At 41.9% G+C, this 14,261-nt stretch overlaps 1 protein-coding gene across 5 annotated transcripts in view; it reads left to right on the top strand.

The window, feature by feature from the left end:
• The window catches only part of abcf1 (ATP-binding cassette, sub-family F (GCN20), member 1), a 79,023-nt gene that overhangs the window by 62,839 nt on the left and 1,923 nt on the right, over window positions 1-14,261 (top strand). For all 5 annotated transcript variants that reach the window (XM_041212960.1, XM_041212958.1, XM_041212961.1 and 2 more), the window contains 8 exons: window positions 1,285-1,397; window positions 3,318-3,489; window positions 5,405-5,479; window positions 6,543-6,613; window positions 8,015-8,047; window positions 10,121-10,289; window positions 11,789-11,853; window positions 12,967-13,039. In XM_041212960.1, coding sequence (XP_041068894.1) covers window positions 1,285-1,397; window positions 3,318-3,489; window positions 5,405-5,479; window positions 6,543-6,613; window positions 8,015-8,047; window positions 10,121-10,289; window positions 11,789-11,853; window positions 12,967-13,039 — 771 coding nt within the window. The remainder of the gene's footprint in view (window positions 1-1,284; window positions 1,398-3,317; window positions 3,490-5,404; window positions 5,480-6,542; window positions 6,614-8,014; window positions 8,048-10,120; window positions 10,290-11,788; window positions 11,854-12,966; window positions 13,040-14,261) is intronic.

Genomic DNA, 14,261 nt, shown 5'->3' with positions numbered 1-14,261 from the left:
GGCCCATCCTTGTCCTTTTCCATAACATATCCCCCATTGTGCAAGGAGACCAGAATTGGATGCAGTATTGTAACTCGGGCCTAACCAAGATCTTGTACAAGTACAAAACGGTAGGTTTTGTTATAAAGTGAATTGTCTTGTATATACATCTAGAACCCTGTTTGTTGTAACAATATTTTTCAATTTCATAACTTTATATAGCTTTGGAGCTATATCTTAGATCATACATATATAATAGCCAGCAAACATGGTGCCATATTGAGCAAAAGTCAGCAGGGGTTGGTAGGGAATTGGGGAGAGCGTATTGTTGAAATCTCAATACACAAGATTTTAACCATATTCAGGAGCTGCCTAATGTGGATTACAGAACTCAGACACATCCATACTGATATAAATCATCCGTGCAGTCCTGACGCAGTGTGCGCTTCTGGCTAAAATTACCGTAATAACAAATGGGACAAAAGAGAATGCAGTGCATTGTAAGTGATTGAACACAGTATATGAAGGAACAGAGTTATATTTTTAATGAACCATCACTATACACTTGCGAGTACTCTTTCCCCCGATCTCTCTAGCCTCCTCCAGCCCTCCAACTTAGCTCTCTGTGTCCCTCCAGTTTCAACTGCCTGGGCCTTAAGTTCTGAACTTCTTCCCTAAACCTTTCAGCTCTCCTACCTTTCTGTCCTCCTTTAAGATCCTTCTTAAAACCTACATCTTTGACCAAGCCTTTGGTAACCTGAGCTAATATCTTCCTATTTGGCTTGGTATCAAATTTTGACTGATTATGCTCATACAAACTGCCGTGGAATGTATTCTTACATTATAGATGCTATATACATGCAGATGGTTACGCTGATTTAAAGAGAACATATGTATTGAGAGGTTGGTGAATGGTTACGGTTGAGTTGAAAAATTAAAGTTTGACTTGTGGAGAAAGGGAGTTCTTCAGAATCATGTTAGTTAATATGACAAGTGACATACGTGCAAAAGAAATTGCCGCCTCCTTCCAGTTCAAATTCCCCAGCGTACAAAGAAGAATAAGTATAGTCATTCTTTATATCATATTGCTTACCTTCCCTTTCCTATTATAATTTTTAGCATAGGGCTCACAGCATCACTATTGTGCAGCTGATCTTCAGTAATGTGGGTGAATCTGTGTCCTATTAATTCCTACAGGAAGGTACCTTCTACCACCTTGTGCAGTACGAATGTGCTTGTGTAGATTCTTTCTTTGAGGAGTGCTATGGCTGTTTTGATTCTCCTTTTATTTTGTGCCTGGTCCAGATACCTTTAAGAAGATGTACCAGCAGAAACAGAAGGAACTGCTGAAACTCTACGAAAAACAGGAAAAGAGACTTAAAGATTTAAAGGCAGGCGGCAAATCAACCAAACAAGCGGTATGTGAATCTGGCAATGTGCTGCAGATTGGCTAATCGCAGCCTAGTTTGCAACATCCTCTTTTGTGATGGGAGTAATTAAATGTGTTGTTTCACACCAATGTATATATAAGATTAAATTGTTGATGTATCACCTGGTACTGAATTGACATAAGCTGTTGATGCTTGGGAGGGCTGTGTGTAAGTTTTTCTTTGTGGATTCTTGGTTGTTTACCCTATTAACAAACAAAATGGATATTGCACGAGGTTAGAGCACCATCCTTTCTGTCATCCCCATGCTCTCATTTATCTTGGCTTCCAGTCTAGCAATGCCTTATTTAAAATTCACATCCGTGTTCAACCCTTCCTATCTCTGTAACCTCCTCCAGCCATAGAAGCCTCCAAGAACTCTGCATTCCTCCAGTTCTGACATCTTGTGCATTTCCGATTTCTCCCATTGCACCATTAGCAATTGTACCTCCAGCTGCCGAGGCCCTAAGCTCTCATATTCCCTTACACTAGGACATTTTATTAATGTAAAGGTGCAAAAAAATATAATTTGCTCCCACTCCAGGACTTGAGCTCATAATCAAGGCAGACACTTTGCTGAAGTACCGAGCGAGTGCTGCATTGAAACATTATGTCATTTGGTTGAGATATTAAACCAAGTCTCATTCTGTACTTGGTCTGCCTGCTAGATGACGTCATCCATAATCATAAGGTTAGCATTCTATAGATTTGTTGAAAATGCCAAACTTTGCCTCAAGTTCCCATGGTCACGTTTGTGCTGTCAGCCTGCCTGGATTTTAAGTTGCAGTTGAGCCATAATTTTCTCTACATGACCCTGAGAAAGATCCAGCACCTGCTGGAAACAACACTCCCTTTCCTGTAATTCTATTCCACCCCCCCACCCCCGCTAGAAACAACATTCCCTTTCCTGTAATTCTATTCCACCTCGCCCCCCCCACCCCCGCTCATTTTGTTGAACCAGATGAGCAACTCCAGTTCCCTATCAGCTGCAAAGCTAATGCTGCATGAAGTTTGGAATGTTATTCTTCATGAAAGGTGCTTTTTAATTAGAAGTGGTTCAAGAAGGCAGCACACCACCACCACCTTGGGGGCAATTAGGACTTGGGGGCAATTAGGAATGGGCAATAAATACTGGCCTAGCCATCAATGCCCACATCCCATGAACAAATATATATTTTTAAAAATGTTTTATGATAATTGAATAAAAATAGATCATGTATTTGATTTTTGAAATCATTCTACATGATGGCATAGGGTGGATGAGACACAGTGACTGAGGTTAAATAATAGTATATAAATGGTCAATCACTACAGTCTGGATCTAAGGTATTTCTAGTCTGGGTGGGGACTGAACTTTGTCATTTGAGAAGCACTGATCAGGGTGAACCAGGTATTTTCCTTTAGAAAGCAAATGTGTTCTAGTAGGAGCCACTGGGTAGTAGAGTTGAAACCCATTATTACTTTTCCTCTCGCTGAGGGGTTGCGATGGCCAACTGGGCTGTCCATGCCGATTGCTAAAGTGATCAGGTAATTGATACCTTCCCAGTCTGTATGACATGGCAGCTCACTTGAAAACTGAGATTTGGAGAGTAGTCAAATGGGCTGGATTTAAATTGTAGTCTTTGAAGGATTATAGGTACAACAGTAGGGCCATTCAACCTCTTCGCATCTGCTCTGCTATTCGATTGGAGCATGGCTGAATGTACAATTCTAATGCACTATGGTGCTTTCTACCCGTGTTCTATTGGGCAGTTGGACCATTGTCAGGATGAACGTTTAAAAAAAAAACTGGTCAAACCATCTTTGCCTTTTCTCCTCAGTAAGTAGACAGATGATTTATTCCTTAGTTCAACTGCTTTGGCTGATTTTCTGCTCTTCTTCCTCCTTCTTCAATCAAATTCTGTCTTGTAGGAAAAACAGACAAAGGAGGCACTGACACGCAAACAGCAGAAATGTCGGAAAAAAAACCAGGATGAAGAGTCAAATGAAGCTCCTGAGCTTCTGAAAAGACCCCGAGAATACACGGTGAAGTTTACATTCCCAAACCCACCTCCACTGAGCCCTCCAATCCTCGGACTGCATGGTAAGAATTTCAGTCGATGGAAGATGCACTGCTATGTTTTGTTTTTAGTTTGAATAAGTGCTAAACAGCTGCCTAGCTTATCTCTTCCTCTTGTATTCTCCCTTCATTCTGGTGGTCTCATTCCCTCAATCTCTACCTGTGTGACACCAGCTGATTTTAAGATATAGCCTGGGATTTAAATCCAGTTTTTTGCCTCCTAAAGGGGATGACATGGTTTTCGGGTGAAATGGGGAGAGTATGTATGGTGAGCATAGCTTGGGTTGCCAACAGATTATCTCAAAGCACTTCACTATCAATTCATTACTTTAAATTGGAGTCAATGCTATTTTGTAGGTAAATGCTGCAGTCAGTTGGCACATGGCAAGTTTCCAAAGAAATAAATTGTGAGTGACAGGCATTTTGATTTTGGCAGTGGTGAGTGAAGCAGAAAATGTGGGTGGGACACCTTCAGATGCTGCTGTGGAATCTGTTAGGTTCCCTCTGGGCATACTTTCATTGGAAAAATGGCATTGCCAAAAATACAGCTCCACAGTTGTGCACTGAAATTGTGGTCTTAATGTTATGGCCCTGTTTTTGTAGTCAGCGATGGTGTTCGCCCCTGACCTTGAAGCAAACTTCCCACGAAGATCAAGTGATCTCTGTGGCATGGTTTTTGCCCTTTCAAACATTAATTTGAGCCTAGTGCCATCCATGGGGTCTGCAGCTGTGATGTTGTCAAGTAGGGTAAGTATCCAATCTCAATTTAGAATTTGCATAAGCAGCGAACCTTAAACTTGCACTTCTCAAAAGTTTTGCAGCTAAATAAAGATTGGCCATACACATTAGAAACCGAAACGCCATAAACTTTTTATAAATTATATTAAACTATGTAATTGAATCAAGTTGGAAGAATTTGACATTACACTCCCTAACAGCACTGCGGTTGTACCAACAGCACTGTGGGTGTACCTACATCACGTGGACCGCAGCAGTTCAAGAAGGCAGCTCACCACTACCACCTCAAGGGTTATCGTGATGGGCAATAAATCCATGAATGAGTTTTTAAAAAAACATTAACTTTTGCGGGCCAGAGGGGTTGTTTAGCAGTTATTTCCTAGTACACCTTTTAAAACATCTCAGGGACTTTCAACAGTGATATTAAAAGGATTAATTCGGATGGGTTCACTAAGATTAGCATCTGCAGGGGCATTAACAGCACACCCAGTGCAGGGAATTACTGGGAACAGCTTCTGGATTTCCACACAAATGTGCATGTGCAGGTATCAGAAGTTGTTGGTTTCACAGTTGTAATGATGGTGAATGCTTGATAATTTCAGTACAACTGCAAAATCTGGGCCATTATAATGTCCTGGAATGTGGCTTGCATTCGTGACCTCCTGCCTCAGAGGAAAGAAGTACTATCAACTGAGCCAAGTTGACATAAAATACAAAGTGTTGCATGCTCTGGTCAACAGTAGCAGTAAATTGGTATTGAATGGCTATCTTAATAATGTACAGATTTTAACACATCAGGGGCCATTTATCCCAATGAGCTCATTCTTGGTTCTCCAGCTCACCCAGCTTAACATCCAACTGTCTTAAATTTCCTACCCTGCCCCCCCCCCTTCAAAGAACTGTTATAAATTGTCCCAAATTTTAATTTGTGCTTTCTTGTCCTACTGGCCTTGAAATAGTTTTCTTTGATCATCTTATAAGCTATCTACCCTGACCATCATCTTTCAGATGTCAAACTTGAACACAGAAAATGATTAGAAAAGTTTATTTCCTTTAGCAGTCAATCTTTTTGCTTTTCTCTGCACCCACTCCTCACTGTATGTACGTGTTTGTCCCAATAAAATGCTGACCCCCCCCCCCCCGCCATGTAACACGGTTAGCCTTGAATGTACTGATGCATAATTTCTGTCTGAAATTCCAGCTGTTGATTTTGCATATGAAAGCCAAAAGCTGCTTTTCAAGAACCTGGACTTCGGTATTGACATGGATTCCAGAAGTAAGCATCTGTTTAATTTTCCATTTGCTAAACTACCAATGGTGGACGCCTAAGGATGTTTAAAGGGATATTTTTGTGTTATCAAAGTAATTAATTGTAGGGCTTATGGCTGTACAGCATGATTGTTCTTCAAGTCTTAAATTGCTCAGTCAATTTGGAGGGTTTTGCCCAGCGTTACATTGTAGTACTGCACTACGTACCCCTGAGATATTTATCTTGAGTTCCCTGACTACTTATTGCATCATTTCAGTTCAATTCAATACATGTAAAAAGTGCAAAGCAATATTGTAGCCAAGGAGCTTGGAAGTTTTATGTCAAAAGCTCTTGATGCCCTGAAATTAGTTACATGTTGATCTAAGTGAGGGATTCAGATAGTTTTATATAGAAAAATGGATACACTGGATTTGGTTATTGGCTGAAATCTAATCGAGGGGTTCAGATGGTTTATATATAGAATAATGGATACGTGGGAGGAGTTACAGATTGGAATCTAATCAAAGGGCTCTGTTGGTTTATACATAGAATAATGGATACCTGGGAGAGAGTTACAGACTGGAATCTAATCGAGGGGTTCAGGTGGTTTATATGTAGAATAATGGATACCTGGGAGTGAGTTACAGGCTAGAATCTAATCGAGGGGTTCAGATGGTTTATATGTAGAATGACGGATATCTGGGAGTGAGTTACAGGCTGGAATCTAATCGAGGGGTTCAGATGGTTTATATGTAGAATGACGGATACATGGGAGTGAGTTACAGACTGGAATCTAATCAAGCTTGAATGATGCTTATGTTCTTTTTCTGAGTTACTATTACAATCCTGCCTTGAAATTGTCACACAATATTTAAGTCGAACAGTGATAATTGATATCTAATCTAAAATTTTAGATGTGTTTAGCAGTGCTGTCTGTTAACATTTCAGTTTTGGATGTTTCCTAATATCAAATCTGTTGAATGGAAGGGAAAGAAGGACTCTTCCCTGTGCTGTGCAGAATGTTCTTTGCAATTTCTGACCTGTAGTGAAAAACCCCTGTTAACTGTTGCTTCTGTTCTGCACTCCTCAGTCTGTATTGTCGGACCCAATGGAGTTGGGAAGAGTACACTGCTGCTCCTGCTCACTGGAAAGCTGACTCCTGTAAGTTGCATTATACAATCTGCTCCATCTACATTTACTCAATTCCCAGTTAAATCCTGAATTCTTTAATTTTTATTCATTCTCTGGGTGTGGGCATCATCACGGGTAAAACAAGCAGTTATTGCTCATCCCTAGTTGCCCCGATCAGGTGGTTGTCAGCTGCATTCTTGAACCGCTGATGGCGTTTGATACAAGTGAGTGGCTTGCTGGATTTGACCGCTTCAGAAGTCAGTTAACAGTCGGCCACATAGATGTACGACTGGAGTCACACACAGACTGGACTGGGTAAAGACTGCAGCATTCATTCCCAGAAGAGCATTAGTAAAGCAGTTGGGTTTTCATGCCAATGGCAGCTTCCTGGTCACTTTTATTGATACTAGCTTTTTATTATGTCTCAATTTTTTTTTAACTTAATGAACATTCTCAAAATGGTAGAGTTTGAACACCCGTTTGCCGGTCCTGGATTATTAGAACAGTGAAATAACCACTCCACCAATTTCAGAAGGACCATCCGGGCTCTGATTTTCCCAATGGGACCATTGGTCTTTGCTCATAATTGAGAACTCAGCTAGCATATAACCCTTATGTAGCAACCCAGTTGATTGTTGTCAGACTGGAAAGATGCAGAAAGAAAGATTTATAATGTGTGTCATTGAAAACACCTCAAAGTGCCATACACAATTGAAATATAGGCAAATGTGGCAGTTGTTCTATAACAGCACTGAGACCAATGACGTATTAAGTTTTATCTTTGTCTGTTAAGGAAAGAAATATTGGCCAGGGTACCAGACATGTTCCCAGTTCTTTGAGTAAAAATCTTAACTGTTAGCGGAACAATAGAGCAAACAGGTGACTTAACCTGTCTGTACGAAGTACAGAGCTAGTTCAGTATATATTGACCTTCCAAAAGTGCAGCCTGGATCTTGCCTAAGGGAGGAGGAATGAAGGGACGTGCAGGATTTCCATTTGATGCTTTTTTTTTTCTTTTCCTGTGAAACACATTGTCTATTAAATGTTAAAAATGAGCCTGTTTACCCCAGAGATCTAGAGTTTTCCGTTCTTGTCTTCTGTTTCCACTGCCCCTCAGCACTCGCCCGCTGCCCTGCAAATAAATCCACTGATTTTAAAAGATCCTTTCAACTAGTTCAGATCAGCTGTTCCTAACGATTTGAATCTGTGTGACCTATATTCTCATCACGATCTGCTCATCTTGGTATTACTCTTTTTACTGCTAGATATGCAGATAGGATGTAATCGGACGGGAGCACTCTTGTGTGAACGTAAACGCCAGCATAGACCAATTGGGCTAAATGGTCTACTTCTGTGGTGGAAATTGTGTGACATATTAATGTTGCTATGTGACCTCAGTGAAATCTAATTCCCTCCTTTCTTTGATTTCAGACTGTTGGTGAACAGAGGAAGAACCACAGACTGGTGAGTTTCTCTGGGAGCACCCTTAGTCTGTACTGGAGAGGCATTGATAGCTGTCCTTGCACTGAAATACCACACCAAATTGTTCATTGTACTGGATGTGGCATAGGGTTTGAGTACTTTTCTTTCTTCCCATGTCAATCGAAAGAGTGGGTTGGAGATCTGTTCCTATGCCTCTGCTGGCCCGACTGCAACACCAGCTGCATTAGACCACTTCAGACACAACTCTTTCTACAGGGAAGGATCCAGAACCCCTCTGTAGCAACATTGCTAAGATTAGGCTAAGCGAGGCGTGCTATTGAAAAAATACTATAAATATACCAATTCTAGTGGCATCAGAAGATAAAGAGCAGGTTAAACTTTGGGTCCAGATCCTTCATTGGAACTGGAATCAAGTACATCCCTTAATGCAACTGAACAAAAGGGAGGGGATCAATGAATAGGACTCAAGATGTGCATATGTTAGCTCTTTGATATTCACGTCATGGCCTGCGAGTTTCTTGTGGCCAGCACGTTTTTCTTGCAGCCCTTCTTACCATGTCTCACTAGGCTGTGTTTTTTGTACTGTATTTTTTTAATTTATTCATTCATGGGATGTGGGTGTCGTTGAATAGCCCAGCATTTATTGCTCAGCCCTAATTTCCCTTCTTCAGAGGGCATTTAAGAGTCAACCAAATGTTCTGGGTCTGGAGTCACATGTAGGTCAGACCAGGTAAGGACAGCAGATTTCCTTTCCTGAAGAGCATTAATGAACCAGATGGCTTTTGACGACAATCGGCAATGGTTTCATGGTCATTAACCATTATTTACTTTTAATTCCAGATTTTTGAATTCAAATTCCACCATCTGCCATGGTGGGATTCGAAGCCAGGTCCCAGAGCATTCCCCTGGGTCTCAGGAATACTGGTCCGATGACAATGCCCTTACACAACCACTTCCCCTTGATGATTATGATGATGAATTGACTGCCTAAGCCAGGGGTTCCCAAAATAGTGAATTGTGACCCCATGAGCATTTGGGGTCACAAGTTCATCCTCCTCCAAGGCGCAGTACAGACTGTGAAGTGAGGACTCTCGCAGGACAGCCCTGGGATTGGTTCCAAGCCCCGATGACAAGCAGTTGCATGTCTTTTTTCTTGCTGTGTTTTGGCAGACGTGACCTCTGAGACCCCAGCATTGCCTCCATCAGAACTTGCAAAATGATTGTGAAAAACCCATTGCTCCCTGCTGTCTCATTCCCTCCAACTCCTCAGACTGCCCGCCCTCGCGATTCTTCTAGTGAATATCACTGTTAGCTACTATCACAGAGGCAGTTTAATGGGTTTTAAGTGCTAAAGATTGCTGCTTTATGAATGCACATCTGGTGATTCTTGTGACATGGTGATAGTGCTGCAATGGTGTCACCTGTCTGTACTAACTGTCTTCTGATTAGAGTTAATCACTCTGCTCATGAATTGCACTTGTCTGATGCCAACATGTGATGCCGTGATCCTATGTTGGCTCGGGTCCTTGGCTTCACAGATAAATATTGCACCCAGAGACATGGCGGATTAAGCGTAAATCACTAAACCCTTTGTATAGCATGGATTGCTGAGTTGACTGATCTCTGCCTGGACGGTTTGTAGGTGTGACATTTGATTGTAGTGCTCCAGAGTTGACGAAATGGAAAATCAGCCGGAATTGCTGCTGCTTAGTGCTATCCTTGATTCCTGCTGGAAAATGCATCCAATTTGGATGTCAGTGTCAGATGAGGGCTAGACTGGAGTTGGTTATGCTTCTTCCCTCTTAGCTTTGTGCAACTGGCTCACTCATGGTTAAAAGCACAAAGTAACACAAGTGTGAATCATGAAAATTTAGCCCAGTGTTGAGGTTGCTGTACAGGGCAGTGAAGAAAACTGGAAATCTAAGAGATGTTGAGTATGGCAGGGCTTAGGGTGACGGGAATGGTATGTGCCATGTAGTTGGGCTGGCAGAGCCTGCCTATTCCAATTTATCATTCCAGGGAATAATTCTGTATATCGCTGTAAAATAATTTTTTCATGGTAAAATATTTTTTACAATACCCACCCACACACAGAAAATAGGTTACTTCAACCAGCAATACGCAGACCAGCTCAACATGGAGGAGACAGCAACAGAGTACCTCATGAGAAACTTCAACCTGCCGTATCAGGATGGGAGGAAATGTCTTGGGCGCTTTGGCCTGGAGAGCCACGCCCACACCATCCAGATCAGCAAACTCTCAGGTACTGAGTGGGAAGAATCTGCCTGGGAGGGGGAGAGGAGATTGAGGCTTGGAAGGGGAAATAAAGGGTCAGTTATGTCTTCCTAGTCAACTAATTGATAATGGTAACAAAAACACTGGTTGCTATAAATCCTATTTACGCAATTATTTCAAGCAGACTTTTTATGCAAGGAGAAAGATGAAAGCAAAATATTGCAGATGCTGGAAATCTGAAACAAAAACAAAATTTTGGAAAAACTCAGCAGGCCTGGCAACATCTGTGGAGAGGGAAGCAGTTAATGTTTCGAATCCATATGATTCTCCTTCAGAGCAGTGTTTTCAAGAAGAGTGAGAGCGCAGGTCTAGCAGCACTTGCTTAGTTTCTAGCATTTCCTGTTTTTATTTTTTATGCAAGGTGTCTACTCTGGTAGGACTGTACTATTTAAAGCAGCATTAATTAGTGGTGCTAACTGGAGTTGGTATGTGTGATGTTTTAAAAACAGTACAGCAAGGTTTACACCAGGCCCATTTACAGCATATGTCCTGAGCTCTCACCTTTCTTGTAAACACTGCTGCTTTCTGGGCTAAATTCCAGCTCTGCAGTCACTCACCCAAGTGACCATTTATTATGTTTGAGCCTAGATTATAATCATTGGATGGCCTCATCACAACTGAGGCCTGCCCTGTTTTCAACCAACATCCTTCCTTCAGTGTGTGCACTTTTCACTAAGCTCAGTGGATCGTAATTGAGATTGAGAACCACATTTGGTCGTTGTCTTTTCTTAAACAAAGGCCTGGAGATTAATTGCAGCTCCCCAGCTCACTCAGGTTGACGATCTCTCAACGTAGACCAGGATTGAAGCTGGGACTTTCTGGCCTGCATGACTCTGTCACATGAGGCGGTGAGTTTCTCAACAGATGCAATGGGTGGAACTCACTGACAAATTCTGAAAGTAAATCATTCCGACATTCCTTTTTACAAGCTGTAGGGGACAAAAAAGCCAAAGCTTGATGTGCTGTGATGAGACTTTTTTGTTTTCTGACTTTGTGCGCACACAACATTTTGTGGGAAAATTCTTGGGACTGTTCGACTGTCACCAAAACATTAGTGCTGTTTTAAGGGGCTAGTGTAGGAGGCCAACTAAACTCAAACTGGTCATTAGCCTGACGTTTGTAATCAAGACCCATGTGCAAGTTTAAATCTCAGCTGAATGTAGCTGATTTGCTAGCTGAACAATTCCATCCATGTTTAACAGGGTGTCAACTTTCACCTGTACCTGGTCCCTGTTTCTTAACTCATGGGAGTGACCAAGATGTGTGGGTACATTGCATTTATAAGTGGTCATAAAATGTAACTGCGGAGAAGCAATCACAACAGTGGTCATCTGTCATTGGTTAGTAGATGGGGCTGTGCTGCTAATGTACATCACTTTCTGAGCCCTAGTGCAAATGTGCACCGTGCCCATTTCCTTGTGCTCTGTTTGGTCATGTTGCTCATAACACTATTTCTGTTCCCTGCAGGTGGTCAGAAAGCAAGAGTAGTGTTTGCAGAGTTAGCCTGCCGACAGCCTGACGTACTTATTCTGGTGAGTAACCCAGCCACCCAGATTGATTAGATTCTTCCTCCGGTGTATTTTTTTAACCTCTCCTGAAAGCGCTGATTTACGTTGGGTACTATTCCCCACACAACAGCTATCCCTCAGGCACCTCATCCAGGTGGTCATACTTCATGCATGAACCTATGATGATTATGCCAAGGTATGAATCATGGGGAATAACAGACATGCCTGATTTTTGTCCTTGCGTTGCATCTATGTACTATTCCCAGTCGGAGTCGTTGGATAACGTTTACTCCCCAACCCAGGAGCAATTACATGGCACTTACTGTAACCTTGGACAGTTAACTGAGCAGAGAATAATATCTTCAGTTCTTTATGGTTCAGTGGGCACAATTACCTGTATCTGGGTCTGCTTGCAGGAAGAAATTGTAACTGAACTGTTGTGTGGCAATGGAGGGAAGTGGAGAAATTGACTTATGTCATTATATTGTAGTCGAAACATGCAGTAGAGTTAAGAGCTATCAATAGGAGTGACAGCTGTCAGGGGTAGAGGATTAGGGTAAAGATGCCATGCCATGTTAGAAAAGCTTTCCTTTTGGATCGATATCACACAGCCAATGGAGAGACCCAATAGCAGAAACTTAAGCTGTTCTTAAAGTTAGAATCCTCTGAAATGCAAACTTCTCCTTACCTTCTAGCTCTGTGAGCTGGACTTCCCTCAGGACTGGATTCAGAATTTTGCTGCGATGTTGATGTCCCCACACAGAGTGGTGGAGGGACTGCAAGCTGCCTAGCCTGAACTCCATATGGGAAGGTTTTAGTTGTAAAGCAAGTTGATATAACTGCAGCTTGATGCCTAAAGATTGGATTTTGATATTGTCTTGGACTGTCCCCACCGCTTGAGTTCTGGCTGGTGGTTGGAAAGGTCGATGATCTTCCGTAATATCCGGTTAAACTGGAGCCAGGTGTTCCACTACTTCCCACCCCTGTTCCCTGACCTTTCCTTCAAGAAGACTTTGAACTGCTTTGAACTAGCTATATCTGAGGAGAGCTATCAAAGGTCAGGAATTTTCTTTGCTTGTGGAATTGTATCCAATTTATACTTTAAGGAAATGTTGTCAGATCCGTTTTCAATTTCAGGATGAACCCACAAACAATCTGGACATTGAGTCTATTGATGCTTTGGCTGACGCTATTAATGTCTATAAAGGAGGTGAGTCTGCACTGTGCTGTCTGGGAGTGTGGGAGGGCGGTGGGTAATCTAGTGTGTTTGCTCATGTTTCCTACCTCCCTGCTGTAGAAACTACTACTGACTCACCCTGGGTGAGGAAGTGCTCCAAAGAAGAATGATATAGTAGAAGAGGCTACTTGGCCCATTATGACAATACTAGCTTCTTGCTGGCGCTATGCAATTAGTTCCACTCCCCCACTCTTCCCCTTAATCCTCTACACTTTTTCCTTCAGATATTTACCATTTTAGTTTTGCAAGTTGTTGTTGAATCTGCTTCCATTATCTTTTTTTATGCTGTGCATTTGATAAAAATTGGCTGTTTAAAACAAAAAATTTCCTCGTTACTTCTGGTTGTTTTGCCAATCACTTTAAATCTGTGTCGTCTGGCTACCAATCGTTCTGCCTCTGGAAACAAGTTTTTATTTACTCTGATCATTTGGAACACTTCTATCAAATCTTCTCTATACCTTAGATAAAAACAAAAAACTGCGGATGCTGGAAATCCAAAACAAAAACATAATTACCTGGAAAAACTCAGCAGGTCTGGCAGCATCGGCGGAGAGGAAAAGAGTTGACGTTTCGAGTCCTCATGACCCTTCAACAGAGTTCTGTTGAAGGGTCACGAGGACTCGAAACGTCAACTCTTTTCCTCTCCGCCGATGCTGCCAGACCTGCTGAGTTTTCCCAGGTAATTCTGTTTTTGCTCCTCTATACCTTCTCTGTTCTAAATACAGCAATCTCAGCTTCTGTTTCTCCATAAATTCTCCATCCCTGGTACCGTTCTAGTAAATCTATTCTGCATCCTTTAAGGCCTTGACAACTTCCTAAAGTGGTGCCACATATTTTCACCTGTTTTCTTCTCTCCTGAAGGTGCCGCCTCTTAATGTGCTGTACTTCCAAAGAGCTACTTGGTGTCTTGCCCAACTGGTCATTTTATGAGCCAAGACTGAATATTGAAAGTCTGTTTTACTATGGGAACTGTCTCTTCTGAACTAATCTTTTCTTCCCCTAACATCCACATTTTCCAGCAGAGATCAGTGTATAGCAACCAGCAGTAGAAATTTTCCTCATTCTTTCTGCGCCCTCCCCCTACATTTCCCCAGCCTTTAAAAACTATATGGTTATTTTCCATGGGTGAAGTGGAGTTTTAAAAATCAGCCAAGCCAGATTATCTTCTTGCCACTCACAGCAGTTAGAAGATCTT

The sequence above is a fragment of the Carcharodon carcharias genome, chromosome 19 (assembly GCF_017639515.1).
Source record: "Carcharodon carcharias isolate sCarCar2 chromosome 19, sCarCar2.pri, whole genome shotgun sequence".
Lineage (NCBI taxonomy): Eukaryota > Metazoa > Chordata > Chondrichthyes > Lamniformes > Lamnidae > Carcharodon > Carcharodon carcharias.
This window is presented reverse-complemented; position numbering and strand designations above follow the sequence as displayed.